Genomic DNA, 18,196 nt, shown 5'->3' with positions numbered 1-18,196 from the left:
AGATTGTTGGTCATCCAATTGACCGTGAAGCTAAGCAGATTCCTCACTGATTCCTGGGCCTCAATGGTGTCTTCCAGCTGAACCAGTAGCTGGGTGTCATCTGCGTAGTTAAAAACTTCGCAGTTCCGGCTCATGAGCTCCTCAACCAGCGGCTGCAGATAGATATTGAACAGCAGGGGGGATAGCGCTGACCCCTGGGGCACACCCCATGGTACCTCACTAATCCCCGATAGCTGATCACCCAGCTGTACCCTTTGAGTACGACCTGATAGAAAAGACTCCAGCCACTTTAGCACTTGGCCAGTGATCCCCAGCTTCGCGATACGGTCCAGCAGGATGGTATGGCTGACCGTATCGAAAGCCGCCGACAGATCTAAGAGAATCAGGGCGCACGGCTGCTTATTGTCTGCCCTGACTCTCAGTTCGTCGGTGACCGCGGCCATTACTAGTTCCGTGCTATGTTGGGATCGGAACCCTGCTTGCCTGGCGTGAAGGAGATGGTGTTCCTCCAAGTAGCCAGACAAAGTGCCTAGGACGTGCTTCTCCAAGAGCTTACTCAGGAAAGGAAGCTGCGAGATAGGTCTGTAATTTTTCAAGGCCTTCGGGTCAGTACCAACTTTTTTCAACAGTGGGGAGACCCTAGCTTCCTTCAACTGGACAGGAAGATACCCTGTTTCCAGTGAGTTATTAAGTAAACTCAACACCTGGGGCTGGATTTAAGCCACACGTATCACAGACAAGTGCAAGAAACACCATAAATTACACTGCATGTAGAATAACAAGCATTTGCAATGCAATAGGTCTGAGCCATTGGTATTGCGAATTACATTTTTTTTATTTATGTGTTGGTTGTGAACATAGCTATAGTAATAGCTAAAGTAATAGCTTTGTCATTTACAATGCCAATAGTTTTAACTTTCACAAATGTGACACCTATAGCATTTGCAATGCAATATGGAACTTTCTGGGCCTCACTGATCTTGTTCACTTTAGCACCAAGATGCCCCCAGGTGTACGTTGCGCTTTAGTTCCTTAATTTAGTCATTCATAAAAAGGAACATATTGACCACTCACAGCTGGAACACAGCACATTTTAATGTTCCATGCTGGTGGTGCCGTACCTGCTGGACCCTTGCTTATGGTCACATAGGCCTTGTAGGCGTTCATGCTTTGGAGACAAATTAAGTAACAAGCAACTATGTCTCAACGGGTAGTACTTAAATACCACATACATATTGGCTAGACAAGACAAACGAAAGCTTTATTGATGGCTGTCAAGTAGGTCTATTGGGCGTTGACGTAAGGATGGAGGGGGGAACAGGATCGTAGCTGACCTCTTGGGCTACGCAACTTAAAGGATGTGAGACATATGTGGTAATGCTATGCACACATCCTTGAGTGAAAGTAAGACGTGTAACAAAGTTAGGGAAACTCCTCGGGTTGCGTGGAAGGGCCGCAAAACACCGTTGGTAACTTACAGAGCCAGTGTGACAGGAGGCAGCTGTGTATGGGGCGGGCGCCTGGAGGTAAGACAGATGACAGCTGGATATTTACATAGCAGGACAGCCTCCTAAAAGGAGGACTGGGGGACTGAACCCTGCATCACAATGGAGGAAACAATACCCCGCACCTACCTGCGAGTCGGGATCCTTGAGTCGGTGCTCGGCCGAAAGGTGGTGCCTCAACAGCAGCGGCCGCTTGTAGTTGCGGGTGCCCTTGCTAAGCTCGTCGCGCCCTCCGCCGTCCTCCTGTCAGCACCAGGCACAGCCCATAAGCCCCGTCTCTTGGCTGAAGCGCAACCACGGGAACTCCCGGAGCTATGAACCCTGTCATGTTGGCGGCAGGTGTGGTAAAGGCATGTCCTGCAGGTCTCCTCCCTCTGCTCTGCCATGTGGAGCTTCGAGCCCCGCCCTGTGCTTCCAGACCTGCGCAGGTAACTCGCTCTGGAGCCCGCACAACAACGGGCCGCCTGTGCTTCATGACAGCACCGCGCCTAGCAGCGCGCTTCACTGAAATTCTAAGGCGAATGTGACACCGAAGGGTTAACTTACTGCCTGAATTACAGTCAGAATGTAGACATCCCAGCATGCACTTCTCGTTGTAAACAGCACACGGGAGCAATTTGTGCACTATGGAGTTCGCTCAAAAAACAGAGGGCAGACTCATGTGATGTAAGGAGCAGCTTTATTTTTAGATGTTTCATGCACAAGTGAGTACGTTTCGTCTTTTATTCAGACATTACTTGCATCTATTCCATTTACGGCAGTGTTTTATAGGTACGTGGACGTTTATTTTAAGGACCAGATGTGCTTTTTAGTGTGACACGTACGGTGCGGGTCGGGAGGGCAGGTACTTTCTGAAATTCACGACGATTTGAGACTTCTATGTAGGTGCACGACAGTCCTAATATTTCCGTTCGGCGTGGTTGATATTTAGAAATTCAGCGAGGTTTCAGGTAATTGTAACTACTTATGGGAAATAGTGCCGGGCGGGGCGCAGGATCCTTACAAGCAAAACAAGTGACGCCAGGCGGGCGCGTGCACTTCCGCGCAGGCGCAGAGTGTTCTTGGTCGCTTCTCCGGCACCCGCCCGCCCGCCCGCCCATCCATCGGGAGCCGGGCAGAAGGAGCCCACATGAAAACAGGACAAGAAGAGAGCCTGGTGAGGTGAGGTAAGGGGGGGGGGGGACAGTGTGTGTGTATGCAGTGTGTGTGTGTGTGTATGCGACGGCGGGTTCTCTGTATGCGTGCGTGTGTGTATGTGCGCTCGTGTGTGTGTCTCTGGTGAGGTAAGAGGGGAGCGTGTGTGTATGCAGTGTGTGTGCGCGCATGTGTGTGTATGCGACGGCAAGGGTGGGTTCTCTGTATGTATGGGTGCGTGCATGGGTGCTCGTGTGTGTGTGTGTGTGTCTCTGGGTATGCGCATGCGTGTTGGTGCTTGCTTCCGAGGCAGGAGAGGGGCACGGCGCCTTGCGCGCCCACGAGGTGCAATCTGCGCTCGTGCACCTTCTCGTCCGTCCTTCCCTCGAGACAGCTTACTATACGTCTCCGTCCCTGGAAGCATCCTTTGGATGCTAATTCCAGGGCGAGACCTAAAAACAAACCATATCAGCAAGTACCTAATGACAATCTATACAAACTATAGTTAGTAATGCAAAAGAAAGTGCAAATACTTTCAAAGGGCACAATAAAGCAATAACCATCCCGGCAATAAACAAAAATCAAGCATGTTTAGTAAAACCATTAACTTTCTTCTTGCCTCAACGTGAAAATACATTCAAAGTGCATGATAAAAACAAGTCCAGTAGTATGCAAAAATGAAGCCAGGTTAGTCAAACAATTCCCTGTTTGGTGTGTGCATAAAGGCACATATATTTCAAAGCAACTGGTAAACAATAACAACTACAGCACCATGCAATAATCAAACCAGTTTAAACTAACAATTCCTTTTTTGACGGCTCAAATATTTCATAGTGACTAGCAAAACAGTAACAAGTACAGCAGGCAGCAGCATACAAAAATCAAACCACTTTAGTCAACCAATGCCCTTTTGGTTTGTGCTTGTACATGAAGGTGCAAATATTTCAGTGACAGGTAAAACACTAACAAGTACAGCAAGCAGCAGCATACATAAATCAAACCTATTTAGTCAAATTAATTCCCCTTTTGTATGTGCACCACCACAGAAACACTTATGCAGAGTTTAAACATGCTACAATTTGTTTTCTTTGCTAAACTGTATAAACAAAATGTCTTTTCCATGGACCTAGACGTGCCAGCCCATGTGGGAATTAGGGCCATTATATTCGCCGATGGCACCTGGAACATCTTAAGGCTATTAGGGGCCAACTGCCAAACATATTTTGGGGTCCCCTGTAAGTACAGTTTTGAATTTATGATCCTATTTCAGCTCTTTCATGTCCTCTTTGGGCTAGTCATAGACAGTGCACAGACATCAGTCCAAATTCTAAATGTGTTTACATGTAATATTCAGGGATAGTGATGTGTGTTTTCAATATTGTAACACAGCAGCATATTACTGCAAATAATGTCTGTGACACTCTCCCATTTCTCATATGTGTGAGATTTGAACCAAAAGAACATGTTATGGATGTTGCATGAAACACACCATTACTCTACAAAATGTCTGTAATAGACACACATCACCAATATTGAAAAGAAAACAAAGGAAAGTTGTATTTAAAACCATCTGTTCAAGAATTATTTAATGCCATCAGGGCAAGACTTTACAGAACAGAGCTGGTTTTATCAGGGGGGCCCCTGAAAGTCTGGGGCCCTGGGTTTATGCCCACTTTGCCGATGCCTCAAAAATTCTCTCGATGGCATCTGACAGTCTTTTTTGGCACACCCTCCCTCCTCCTTTTCCATGAATTCCCTCACTACCACTCACCAACAATGCACCTCATCTCTCTATAGCACCTTTCTGACAAACATTATTTTTTTTAATAGCACTACACCTAGTTTTCTCACACTCAGTTCTGTGATCTGCATGGTCCACGTTCTTTGTAGCAGGCACATTAACCCTCTGTGCTTTGTGGGTGGTAGAAGGGCCCATGTGAGTGCACGTTAGTAATGCAACAGAGTGAGAGTAGGGTAAGAGGAGTAACTGCAGGGTGAGTGAGGTGACCATATGAATTTGGGTGTGGATGTAATATGCAATGCTGTTCTTAGTTTTATCAGAGTAGCACTCAGTATTAGAAACCGATATTAATTAACTACTGTTGTGGACTGTTGACCCTCATAAATGCAATTAGCTCATAGCTCGGCACCAATATGTAGTCATTGTATTTGTATTGGAAAATAGTGTTATATTATTTTTTTTAATTATTCAATGTTATGTTATACTTTTATGATTCTGTTTTTATGAATCGAAATAAAGTTTCAAATGGTGGGGGTGTGGATGTAAGGGCAGAGTGGGACGAAAGAATGCATGGTTAGTGATGGGCTTGTTTAAGTGAGATTGCAGATTGAGCAGTGAGGGGGACAGCTGAGTGAAGTGTGACATAAGTGCAGGGTGAGTAGTGTGCTCGTGTGACTGCAGGGTGAGGTACAGGGTGAACCATGCAAGTGCATTGTGAGTGCAGAGTGATCACTATGAGTGCAGGGTGAGCGGGTGAAAGGTGGGAGGACATGGTGATCAGTGAGTGGATTGAGATCACTGTGAGTGCAGGGTGAGCGTAAAAGTGAAGGGCGAGAATGAGGAGTGAGTTGTCTAAATGCAGGGTGCATTCCCAGACATTTGAAGTAACTCAGCATGTTATTGACGGCGGCGTAGGGTTTTCAAAAGATTTGTCGTATCCCAGGCGACTTTCTTTCCACTTGGGATACGACGAATTATTTGAAAGGGCGGCCAAGACCTATGGCGGGACCCTCCTCAAGTTATTAAGCTTTTGGGATTAAGCCAGTTATTCCGTTATAGAGAGAACAGAAACACCCTGGATCACTAATTGAGTGACTGGCTGTTTTATGATCCATATTTGGAAATAGCCTACTGCGAAACAAATTGTAACAATATTAGGAGGAGCTTAACACAGCGGATTTGTTCTCTCACTTCAATAGCCCTGACTAAGTTCAGTGTGAACGAAACGCGTTGGCTGAGGAGTCTGTTTTTATGAGAACTAATTAAATAAAAGAAATTTGAGAATAAGATTTGGAGCTTTCGAGTACTCCTTTTGGTGCACCGTCCCTACTTTTATATACTTTGGGATCTGCTTTGCAAGAGAGTAGCTGTGCGGCATACTCTGGACGTTTTGTGCACAGCCTTTGGACTTTGACTTCATACTTTGGAATATCATGTGCATAACTAAAGTCAGCCGCTCTTTCTTTCTCAATTGTATGTTCAGCACTTATCTGTTCATACTTCGGACAACAAATATAAATAGAAAGCACTTTTAATTGTGTTCTAGGGCTGCCTGAATGATGCATGACTGATAATTAAAGTGAACAAAGACTGAAGTCACATTACAAATCAATAATACTTTATTTATAACCCTATTTAGTGTCAAGACAAGGTCTTTCCAGGCTCTTTAAACAACACATTGCTGGCATTTTTCTTTTGCCAACTTCACTTTATATTCCTTTTCATGAAATGCATTCTCATGCTAGGGCAGTACAAATGTAAGGAAAAGGCAGATTGGGGGCCCAGGGGGTACCTAAAGCAGAAAAAAACGAAGCCTCGGTAACCAGTTTACAAAGGTTTGTAAATATGCAAATGGTCTCTGGCCTCAAGGCAATTGCCTTCAACCCCGTTGCTGCTGGGCCTGGAAGCTGAGGTCACCTGCACCCACCGCACGCGGCATGCACCATTTAACGTACGAGGCTGGACTGTTACGAGCAACTCAATGGTGCAACCAACGCCGGTGAGAGAGTGTAGTGCTGCCTGTGTGTGCTACATCACTGAAGGGGCCCCTGGAGGCTGGAACACGGGGGCTGCTGCGGGCAAAGCTGCCAAGGTTTCAGATTGCCATGTGTGACATTTTCATAATTTCAGTATAATTATGAGTGATATTTCAACGACTATAAGTGACATTTTCTTGCGAGCAAAATTATGCTATGAAGACGATCATAACATATAAATATCAGAAATGACACTCATTTGAGCAAGAAGAAACTTGAAGATCTTAAAACACCAGAAATGGTGCAAAGCACCAGAAATGGAAGCGAACCCAGTCATGGAATGGCACGGTATGGCCTCTCATTGTATAGTAGATGGTCATGTACTGTGCGTGTCCTTCCCTTCTACAGAGGCCAATGGGCCATTTTCGAGCCGCGCCTTCCTTGAAGACGCACACCTGCAGGGCATAGAAACTGCACCACAATACACAGGGCGCAGTGCTTGATACAAACTAACCTACGGGGCCAAGCATCATTAAAAAACACATACCGAAACCTCATGCCAGGAAACAGAAATCAAAGGTTTTTGCCAACCTATGGGTTGGAAGTGTGTTTTGTCAAAAGCTATTAGGAGTGTTTCATAACACAGGGTATCTGGGAACACGGTTTAAGCACATGAAATTGTACACACCATGACCAGTATGGAAACTCCTGAGTTGTATGTGGGGGTAAAAGGAATGTTTAAAACACCTCCTGATATTTAATCTGCAAATTCCCCTAGGATTGCCAGCCTTTGCCCTCACTTGGCCCCCACCCTGCCAGCAATCAACCAGGAGAGCACCAGGACTCCAGGACCTCTCTGTCCACGTGGGATCCAACCGAACAGGATGTGAGGCAGTCCCAACATGAATAGTTACAACACACAGATCCATCTTAGCTGCTAGTGTGACACTGACTCACGCTCGGACAGGCACCATACTGGATTCTCCTCAGGCTGAGGCAGGAGCTGTGCAGTAATCTCACAGCAAAACCAACAGGTAGTATGACTGTCAGAAGGGACCCACCTGTTTTAAATTACCCTCAAGATACAAAGAAGCACGGCTGCCAGAAAGCCGGCTGCATTTGCCAACAAGCGCTTGAAATAATAGGCGCACGTACCTGCAGCATTGCTGTCAAGTTTTTAAGATTGCTGATGTGCGACATTTGAATTGTGATTGCAATCGCAGAGCCCACCTAGGTACCAAATGCATGCATAAGGCAGGAGTGGTCTCGGAAGTGTAAGAAAGTGTACATAACATTCCCAACTTTCAAGGTTGTACGAGGCATTAAACATATCCCAGCCCTACACGTTCTGTTTTTTCCAGAGAGCGAAAAAGCAAAAATCATTGAGAAAGGCCTTTTTCAGAAAAGTAAGGGAAGATGTAGAGCTACCTCTTGTAAGCCTATTGCTTCGGTGAATCAGGTAAAGCATCAGAAATTGTCACAATGCATAGGCCTCTCCATGTATGCTGTAAGGTATGTTTCTTTGGTGACTACGCGGCCGCCCATTATTTCTAGACTGGAGGCCTATATTATGCTCTCAACTTTGACTATCGTTACCGTTGCGCACCGTTGAGTGGCAGCAATAAATCACAATTTTTAATCATGATGATTGTGACAATAATTCAATTTAGTTGTATGAATTTGGCCATTGCAGAAGCGCAGTCCACTTGCTGTCAGCTGTACGTAAATTATTATACCCCGGGCCGGCTTGTTTGTTTGTTTGTTGACGCCCCCCAATTACCACCTCCACCACGGACTCCATCACTAACACGCTTTAACAGTGCCCCTCAAGTCTCCATAACCACTCTCTTGCTGAGATGCATTTAATTAGGTTTATAGCGCCACTCATACAAGTGTAGGGTGTCAGAGCACTCTACATCACACACACATTACACTGAGACAATCAATCAAAATGTGAAATCAGTGTATTGGAGCTCGGGCCCCCCCCCCCGCAACGCGTGGGCTGCGGGAGCCTGTGTCCTGAGTCACTGGCGGTTGCGACCGCCTCCAGTCACTGAGTCACTGGCGGTCGCGACCGCCTCCAGTCACTGAGTCACTGGCGGTCGCGACCGCCTCCAGTCACTGGCGGTCGCGACCGCCTCCAGTCACTGGCGGTCGCGACCGCCTCCAGTCACTGGCGGTCGCGACTGCCTCCAGTCACTGGCGGTCGCGACCGCCTCCAGTCACTGGCGGTCGCGACCGCCGTCAGTCACTGGCGGTCGCGACCGCCTCCAGTCACTGGCGGTCGCGACCGCCTCCAGTCACTGGCGGTCGCGACCGCCTCCAGTCACTGGCGGTCGCGACCGCCTCCAGTCACTGGCGGTCGCGACCGCCGTCAGTCACTGGCGGTCGCGACCGCCGTCAGTCACTGGCGGTCGCGACCGCCGTCAGTCACTGGCGGTCGCGACCGCCGTCAGTCACTGGCGGTCGCGACCGCGGTCAGTCACTGGCGGTCGCGACCGCCTCCAGTCACTGGCGGTCGCGACCGCTGTCAGTCACTGGCGGTCGCGACCGCTGTCAGTCACTGGCGGTCGCGACCGCCTCCAGTCACTGGCGGTCGCGACCGCCTCCAGTCACTGGCGGTCGCGACCGCCTCCAGTCACTGGCAGTCGCGACCGCAGTCAGTCCCTGGCGGTCGCGACCGTTCTCAGTGAGAAAGCTGCCACTAGAGTAGAACATCTACTGGAGCGGCAGCAAAACTAACTTAAGATTGCATCTTTTGGCTGACCACATTATGCCCTTTGCGCTGATTTTTTCGGTGCAGAACAAGCTCCAGGCACTAAAAATCAGCATGAGCAGCACGATGTACGGAATTTCATAAAAGAGTGAATTTGAATTTTTCCTCTCACAGCCAGAGCTATGAGAGCGGGACGGTTGGTGACCGTAGATTTAAGTGCGCATGTCACTTTGGTCAGCTGTCTTGCTGCCAGCCTGACATGAGTACTTCAAACCTCTCCAATCCAAGCTGTCTTTGACAGCTGGGTGGAGAGAAGGCACAGGCACCCTGGGCCTGAAATAGTGCTCAGCCAGCCTGCTCCAACCAATCCTGGTGCTGCTTCTCTCATGCTGATTACCAGCATGAGAGAAGCATCTGGATTGGTTACTGGAGTTGGCTCCAGGGCCCCGGACGACTGCAACAGAACACCAGGACCGGATTCAGTTGTGCAGGCAGTAGGTAGGTAAATATTTTATTTCACATATTTAAACGGTATAAACAGCAACTAAATCGCCAACATGCATTATATTAACATGTTATACGTAACATTAAAATGGTAACGTAATGCACAACAGCGATTTAGTGGCTGTTTATAGCATGCGAACCGAGCGATGAATTTAATTTTGCTCGAGTGGGCAGTGTCACCTCTTTGACCCACTGATGGGCACTGTGAGAAACTCGCACTGCCTTCAGCCTCAACTTCAGAGACCCCAAACGTGGCTCGTTATAACAACTGTTTGTAACAAGCCACAATTAAGAGCGTTAGCACTGAGCCTAAAGGCATTGCTGGTGTCTCAGCGCCAGTTTGCTCGCCTCACCACTTAATGTTGCCACCATCCGCCGCTGGGCCCTGGTGCAAGCAAGAAAAATTCCCCCTTGTACAGCTGTTGGGGGTAGTAAACACAACCATTATCAGGGTTCAACGAGTCTCTCTGGGCCCAAGTGCCACTGCACCTGCTGCACCAAGGGTCGCTACGCCCCTGGAGCCTCCCTATTGACAAGAAGGGGTTCGGCCAGGAAGGGTATGTAATGCGGAGGGGGGCCTTCCCAGCGGGAGCAATGCTGGGGGGCTGGCCTGGGTTCAGAGGATCTACCGGGAAGGGATATACCTTACCTTGCGCTCCTCCGCTGATAGCCCAGGGGTCCTGCAGGGGGCATGGGGGACCCCCGCGGCCCTGCCCCGGTTCTCGGGCAGTGGGGCGAGGGGCAGGCCCGCGCACACCTCCTTCAGGCTGGACATTCTCTTCGGACAGGCGGAGGACGGACGGACACCTGTTTGTGCAGACACGGCTCACCTGTGCAAGCCTGCAGAGACCTGCGCGCACCCGCCCACTCCCGAACGCACGCCGATTGGCTGAGCGCCTCCCCGCGCGTAAATGATTCACCGGTACTGAGCACTAGACCCTCTGAAGGCGTGCTGGGGGCGTCACCTGGAGGGCAAAGGTCATTTGAACTGAGTGCATTGAGTGACAGAGGGCAGTCATCTGTGAGCACGACTGCGGCCCGGCCAATCTAAGGTTATTAAACCCCGGGACTCAGGGATGATACAAGCTCCAAAGAGGGATGGGACGAGTGAGGTGGAAAAGGGACACGGGGTGGAGGGAAAGCCTAGAATAGGATAAAAGGCTACAATGGAAAGATAGGCTACTAGGGTGACTAGAAAGATTACAGCTGATGTGTAATGTATACAATTGTATACAATTGAGGAACATACAACGAGAAAATTGCGATGAATAAATGTACTGAAAAGGCAGAATCGTGCCATGGGATAATAGATAGAATAAAGAAAAATTGTGCTAGAATACAGCACGGTTTAGGGAGAGATTATAAAGAAATGCAACGAATGAAGAAGGTGTAATAAAGTAAATTGAAGGATTTAACTAAAAGAGTGCAACAAATTGGTAGATTGACGGAATGGAATAACCGGGTAAAATAATGGATCGGAAGGAGTCACGCACTTATAGTATAAAGGGGTAGAATAAAAGGATACTATAAATGAATAAAAGGCAAGGGTGGCATAAAGAGACGAGATAACGATTGAATTAAAGAGATGGAGTGATGAGATAAAGAGATTACCAGACTTGCTGGGATAAAGGATGAGTTAAAGGGGTAGAATAAATAATAAAGAAACCCAGTAAAGGAATACATCAAAAAGGGTGACGCAATAGAAAGATAGAGAACAGGTTTGTGATAAAATTAAGGGACGGGGTAAAGATATAGCATAACGTGATGCAATAAACCTTTGAACGAAGGCTGTATAAGGCGCATCTATTTTAATTCAGCGATTAAATATTTTAAAAAGTTGATGACTGAAGTATTTTTCCTCATGTGTGTTTTACATCAGCTTTGAAACGTAATAGAAGTTATTTCTGTGTCATCTACAGGTTCCACAGAGGTTTCTGCAATATTTATTGTCTTACAGGTGAATGGTTCTAAAGACATAACAGGGATGTTTGAATCATGATATTATTGACACAAACAAAGTTGGATTAAAAGGGTTGAAAAGATGGCCAACTGTGAAAGAAAAGTCTGTATTAAAAAAAACACAAATATTATTGGGTTACTTATTACCTTGTAAAAACCCAGTAAGCTGTCTGAAATGTCCTCCTCCAATTGCTTCAAATTCTTTTCATTTTCTTCAGCTAACCATACATTTTGGTCAGTGGCTGCAACTAACCTCAGTGATCTGTTTGGCTAGACCAGTGTTCTTCAAACCTATTCATGGCAACCCAGACATGGCATAAAATAATATGGTTGCCTTCTATTTTCTCACATTGACATATTTATAATTTTAGACTTTGTAATGATATTCATTTTTTTTCACCTAGAAACAGAAACATCATTTTGTTCATAGATACTTGTGGAGTGGCTGAGGACACTTCAGTCGTCCTTCACAATCTCACGCCTCTCTGGACATCCCCTAATGATCCTCACCTCAAAGTTTGAAGACTATTGCATAAGACAGTGTGCCACTTTACTGCACAAGATGCTTTCTATCACCACCCCTTGATCGCCCACCTCCTTGTCTCACTGAATAAAAACCTCAACTCAGAGGAATCCATTTTTAGGTCTCGGCTAGCCGCGCGAAGCGCGTCTCCGCGGAGCCCCTTTTGTCGGCATGTGTGCTTCCCAGGAGACAGTCCTGGCCGCGCGCATCGCCTTGGAGGCGATTTGAAAGTGACACGCGCACGCGAACGAGCGCTGCGGCCAGGCGCTGTCTCCTGGGAAGCACACACACATTCGCATACACACACAAGCGGCCACATACATACAGAGAGATTCCCCCCCACATACATACACACACGCGCATACAAGCTGCATTCCCTCCATCTCACTCGCTAACTCCTTCTCCTTCCGTTTTTATCACCCTTTGAACTGTGCACTCCAGCCTACATATCTGGCCGCTTACCCTCGATGCCCATGTTGCGACTTTCCTACAGCCTCCCCCACACACATACACACGCGCACGCACACAGACATACGAGTGCTGCCCCCCCACGCGCCCCCCCTCGCACACAGACACACACGTGGGCGCCCCGCCCGTAACGCCTCAGCTAGAGACGCCTTCACGGGCCGGACAGAGCCCCACCGGGAGGAGAGCCGCCAGATTGCCCCAGGAGCCCCGCCTACGCCCGGACAACAGACAGCACCCCCGACGGCCCGCAGAGCCCCTCGGAGGCCCCGCTCCAGCGCCGCATCTCTTCAACGCTGCCACGAGCCGGACCTACCTCCGGGCCTCTGCTGAGCCCTGCCGGTCCACAGCTGTTCCCCGCAGTGTCCGCGGCATCCCGGACCCAGGTACTGTTTAGTGTGTGCTCGAGGGCGCCGTCACGGACTCGAAGGTCCGCCCCTCATGAGATCTGTTTGCTGACTGTTAACCCCTTGCAGGGCACACACGGAGCTCAACACTTCGCCTCAGCAGGAAAAATGAACAGCACATTTTAGGAAGCATTTTTTAAAGTCTTGGTGTGCAGACTGCTAGCCATTCACGGATTTTAAATTCTGCTCTTCCTTATTCAGATCCTCTGTTCGTATTCAGAATCCAAAGGCTGCTAAACCAGTATTTGTATTTCAAGGGCAGCATATTTTTCCATAAAGATTTAAATAGACTCATTCGGACGACAGTCACGGAAAACGCAAAGGTCCTTTTAAAGTGTAACATTTATTTAAACTTTCAAACGCAAAGCTGTACAGGCAGAGCTGAAAACAAGAGCCGTGGGGGAGAGGAGCCCGTTTTTGGCACGTGCGCACAGGAGACATCGTTACAGCCCAATCTGTCCCTTATCGGTGGACAGCTGTGTCCATCCTACGCAGCACGTGAACACAGCGCGCGGCTCATCCTCTTCAGTACACAACCACTCACAGGCAGTACTTTAGGTGGGCCGGTACTGAGTACCGATGCTTTTTATGTTGAGAAGGAGAGTACCTGCACTTCTCACGGGGATCGTAATACTTTTAATTAGAGAATACCTGCACTTTTTCAATTTCAAGCACTGCTCACAGCTCCATTTATGCACCTGTCCCACAGGTGACACAGCGACATTAGCTGCGTCGTTTTTCAGGCTGTGTTCACTCACGTAGGTCACTCTTGGGAGACTTGCCCTTCGAGTATTCATCTGGGCAAATAAACTACTCTTCATACAGCGCTGTCCGCCCCGCGAAGTGGCTGGGACGCACAAGCAAAATGCAACAGAAATGGCCATATAACACACTCCCTTCACTTATACATACAGCACACACACACACTCCTATCACTTACACACACTCACAGTCCACACACACACACACACACACGCATACACTCTCCTATCATTTAGACATACAGCACACACACATTCACACAAAATAACCCACCCATTATGTTTTGGGAAACTGAAGGCAGTGCATTAAGCTGCAAGTGTGGCTTTGAAAAAAAGATGGCTGCTTGTCGATGGGAGGTACTAAGCCTTGTGGACTTGAACCTTTAGTAACACCAATACAGACTTAGCTAAAAATTTAATGCAACCCATTGTCATATACAATGCCAATAACTCAAACTTTAATGCTGCGAGACCTATTGCATTGCAAATGCTTGTTGGTCCTTGAGGCCTGTATCAATATAAGATTTTCAGAACAAACCCTATATAAATTAATCTAATTCTGATTAAATGTGTGAAAATTTATGATATGCGGATATCCGAAAACTCGGGCACTAATATGAACCTACATTGATCAACATTGCAACGGATCCAATTTTTATCCCAGAAAATTGTCAGGACTTGGACATTCTTGCCACATGGTGGGAGCACTTTCGTTAAAAGTATGCTGGGTAGTCTGTCCTGTCATAGCGGCCCACTTACCATTATTTTTGATTTAGAGACAGAAACCTTAAAATTGTAGTATGCGTCTGTAAAACAAAAAAAATGACTCTTACACCCAGGGAGTTTTCTCCCTTCACTTCAAGGAAATTTATGTGCATCACATGGTGGGCCTAGGCAGGAAAAATGAACATTTGGGCCTTCTGAGGGTCATATCCCAATGGCCCTCTGGTAGAAGGGCTGTCTGGTCAAAGTTTCTGCCTCAGGTGGCTTTGCCATCGCAACCTTGATGGATCTCTCACTCTAGATGAGGAAGGGGTGAATCATTTGGCGGTGGAGAAACATGCCGATTTAAAGTGGTTATCCTGCTTTGTCAAACTCTAAATGTTGCCCTTAGTATAGACAGACTGATTTTAGTTGAGGCTGGATAACTTTAAAGAGAAAAGTTGACAGAAATATTGGTCCTAACATACCTATGCCAAAGAACACAAATTTACCTGAGAATAAAGGTGGCTCACTCAGCTAAAAAACAATATTTCTAATATAGGAAAAGGGTGTTTCAAGGACTGACACGGCCAGTCCAATTATGAACTACCCTGCCGCTCTCCATCAAGGGGAGGATAGCGTTTGCAAAAATGATCTTCCTCTTGTGAGTATTGTACATTCTCCAAAATTCAATGTGCCTTTTGAATAGATCAACCTTCAAAGAATTATATGGGCCCATGAAGTCCTTGGTCTGGGTAGAAAAAAGAAGGAGGCTTAGAATGAACACACTGAAGTTAGATTGGAAGGATAGAGTACTGGGCCACCCAGATTTGGCACTCAACTTAAAAGCATCACAGCTACAGTGTGCAATGACATGCATGCCCAGCATTTTAATAACAGAAAGTGGGAGATTTAGAAAAAAACGGTTGGGAAATGTATTTTCCCCATTGACTTATACTAAAGTTGAGGCAATTTTAGGTGACAAACCAAAGCCATTTTTTACTTAAAAATCCGGAATCTCCTGCCTGAATAAGTCTGTTGACATGTATGCAACAAGGAAATTGATGGAAAATGACAACTGAGATTAATGTCTGCCCAGTGGCTCTTCAACAGGGGACGAGGGGGGTTTGGAGAGTGGGTAGTTGCAAGACTTGGTTATGAGGTGAAGAGCTATCCCAACTCATCATCCACATATAGTTTGACAGACAGTCGTGCCTCGGAAAATTACGGTTAAAAGAATTCTTCGAAGACCCACATTTGCAGGGTCCTTGGAGATTTTCTTTCTGTAACTGTTTACACATATAACTCAGAATATTCCCATGTGGGCGAGTACCCTGAATATCAAACCCACAATATCGGTGGGATAGAAGATAGAGTACAAAATATCGAAAAAAATATTGCAAGGTAAGTAAGTAGATTTCCTACACCTAACTCCACATATACGTACCTATGTGGTACATGTATTTTCAAGGGAAGTAGATACGGAGTTAGGAATAGTAAATCTATACTTCCGTATATTCACTTACCTTTCGATATTTTGTCCCTCCTCAATATTCTTGTACCACAATATTGTTGATGTAGACGCTATTCAGTAGTACAACCTTTCAGTCGGAGGCGGAGGGAGAGTGATTACAACATATTGGCATATGTACCAAGGTACCTTCAACACATCTGTAGAAGCACAGGAGACATTTGGGATTAGGCTAGGCCAGTTTCTAAAAACTGGGCAACACTGAAAGAGAAGCATAGACTGGATTTCCACAGTCACCTACATCCTCTTCCACGTCTATCCTGGAATTGACACCTCTTACACCGCACTTACTTAGCCCAACAAAAACTCAAAAAGATATACCTTGGGAGATCCTTTGCCTACCTGAGAGGAAGAGAACCTCACGGCAACCATCGTACATACGACCTGGTACTGCAGAGTGATTGCAGAATACCAGGAAATGGTGGTAGGAAGATTGTACCTAAAAACGTAGACCATGCCGGTTATCTTGGTTAAGCACTGCCTGTTCAGAAACATCCCCAAACCTAAAACTGGTAAGATGAGGTACAGGTTCACAGTCCGGGGAATAGTGCAGGTGAATCGAAGAATACCCGCTGGTTGGATTCTTGCGAGAAACCGATACATCATGGGATAGAGATTTAATGGAATTGACAAATCAGACACATATGATCATTTTTAGCAGGCCATCAAAGGAGATAGCTGATTGGGTTTCGATGTTAGTAAGCTGTTCGAATCTGTACATTTCTCGCATATTCCGGGTAGTTTAACAGGTGTTGTATTTAGAAAGACATAGTATGTTGTGCTCAACCAAAAAGGTATTCAACAAACATTGTCCATCTTGCATACTGCGCCATACCTTCTAGACATGTATATGTGATAATGTTGTTCCATATTCTTGATGTAAGACTATTGTGTTGAATGGAAATGTTTTGATTGCAAGTAGAGAACGAGCTGCGGAGGGGAAAGGCAGGTCAGGCCACAGAGCATAATTAAAGCAGCTGTTTAAAGAATGAAAATGAAACATTGTTTTTCTTTCTTCTGCTCTGTTTTTCTAGATGTGCAGTGCCAAGCATAAAGTAGATATTTATGGCAGCATGTTTATCTATCAGACTTTCTAATGTGTTCAGTTTTGCACAAGAGATTCGGTTTTTATTCTCCATGTTTTCAAATATGGTCTCTTTTTCATATGAAAGAGCTATGCACCAAAGATTTAAGTGGTATGTAGGAAAGGTGTGATGTTGAGGTCATGTATTATAAGGAAGAAAGTACACCCTGTCATACATGACAAAGATGTTGCAAGTCACCTCAGAGTTCCATATCCTTATAAAGGAATCTGGCCTTTAGCCTTGTTCACTTTGGCACATACTAGCCCACGGCCTTTAATGGGAAGCTTGAGGGTCTCAACAAGGCTAGATGCACTGATAGGAGAGGGACACATTCATCTCATCACAGTTTGGAAGTGTAGCTAGAATGACCACCACTTTCTGATTCCCAAGCTACAGGCGCATGTTGAATCAGTGTCGGGATGCACCAAGACTAGAATGCACATCATGTGGTGCCCAATGTGGGGCAGGCACAGGAGCATCCTTAGTGTGCTTGGTACAGGCTATCTTAGGCGTCACTGTGTGCTATAGACTCATATACGGTCAATAGTAAGTAAGCTTCTATCTATCGTGAGTGTGGATTTCTTGTGTTAAATATTAATTTTGCGATGTTTTTGGAATTCTAAGGGAACTTCATATTTATCCCTGGGAGTTTACAAAAGTCACAGAACTGAATGAGCACTCAGATGACTATACAGTAGTGCCTTTGATAACACTCAAATGTGGCAGTGAAGTTAATTTGCTGTAGCTGATGTTTTATTTATTTTTTTGTCTTTCAAGAGATAAAAAAATGTACTCCTGTGTAGACATCACTGATCCTTTTTCAGTAGAACATTAACTTACCCTGGCCACAGACATGAAAAAATCTCTTAGTTGTTTTTTTTAGGGAGACAAACTACATGATGAAGCAGAGACCAAAGAAGAGCAATTTTAGCAGGCGGGAGCACTCTGAAAGCCCCACAAATGCACCCCTCCCACCCCCAGAGCAGAATAGTTCACATAGCAATTCTGTCTCGCAGACAGAATTATCGATACAGCAAATACCATTATGCCCTCACAGTCTTTCTCATCGCAGTTCATACTTGCATGAGGTGAGTCACCACCAAAAGACAGATAATCCTATATGCAAAGATTGGGAAGAAGGGCTTTTCCCTAATTACACATAGTGGTTAGTTGTTATTTCCTCTCTA

General features: G+C 46.3%; 1 protein-coding gene across 1 annotated transcript in view; it reads right to left on the bottom strand.

Moving 5' to 3' along the window:
- The window catches only part of UROC1 (urocanate hydratase 1), a 196,713-nt gene extending 186,253 nt beyond the window's left edge, over positions 1 to 10,460 (bottom strand). Inside the window, exon 1 of the mRNA XM_078661719.1 lies at positions 10,226 to 10,460. Within this exon, the coding sequence (XP_078517845.1) occupies positions 10,226 to 10,351 (126 nt within the window). The 5' untranslated portion in view covers positions 10,352 to 10,460. The remainder of the gene's footprint in view (positions 1 to 10,225) is intronic.
- Positions 10,461 to 18,196: the final 7,736 nt, after the last annotated feature.

Source organism: Lissotriton helveticus, chromosome 9 (assembly GCF_964261635.1).
Source record: "Lissotriton helveticus chromosome 9, aLisHel1.1, whole genome shotgun sequence".
Taxonomy (NCBI): domain Eukaryota; kingdom Metazoa; phylum Chordata; class Amphibia; order Caudata; family Salamandridae; genus Lissotriton; species Lissotriton helveticus.
Note: the sequence above shows the minus strand (reverse complement) of the source record. Positions and strands in the feature narration are given on the sequence as shown.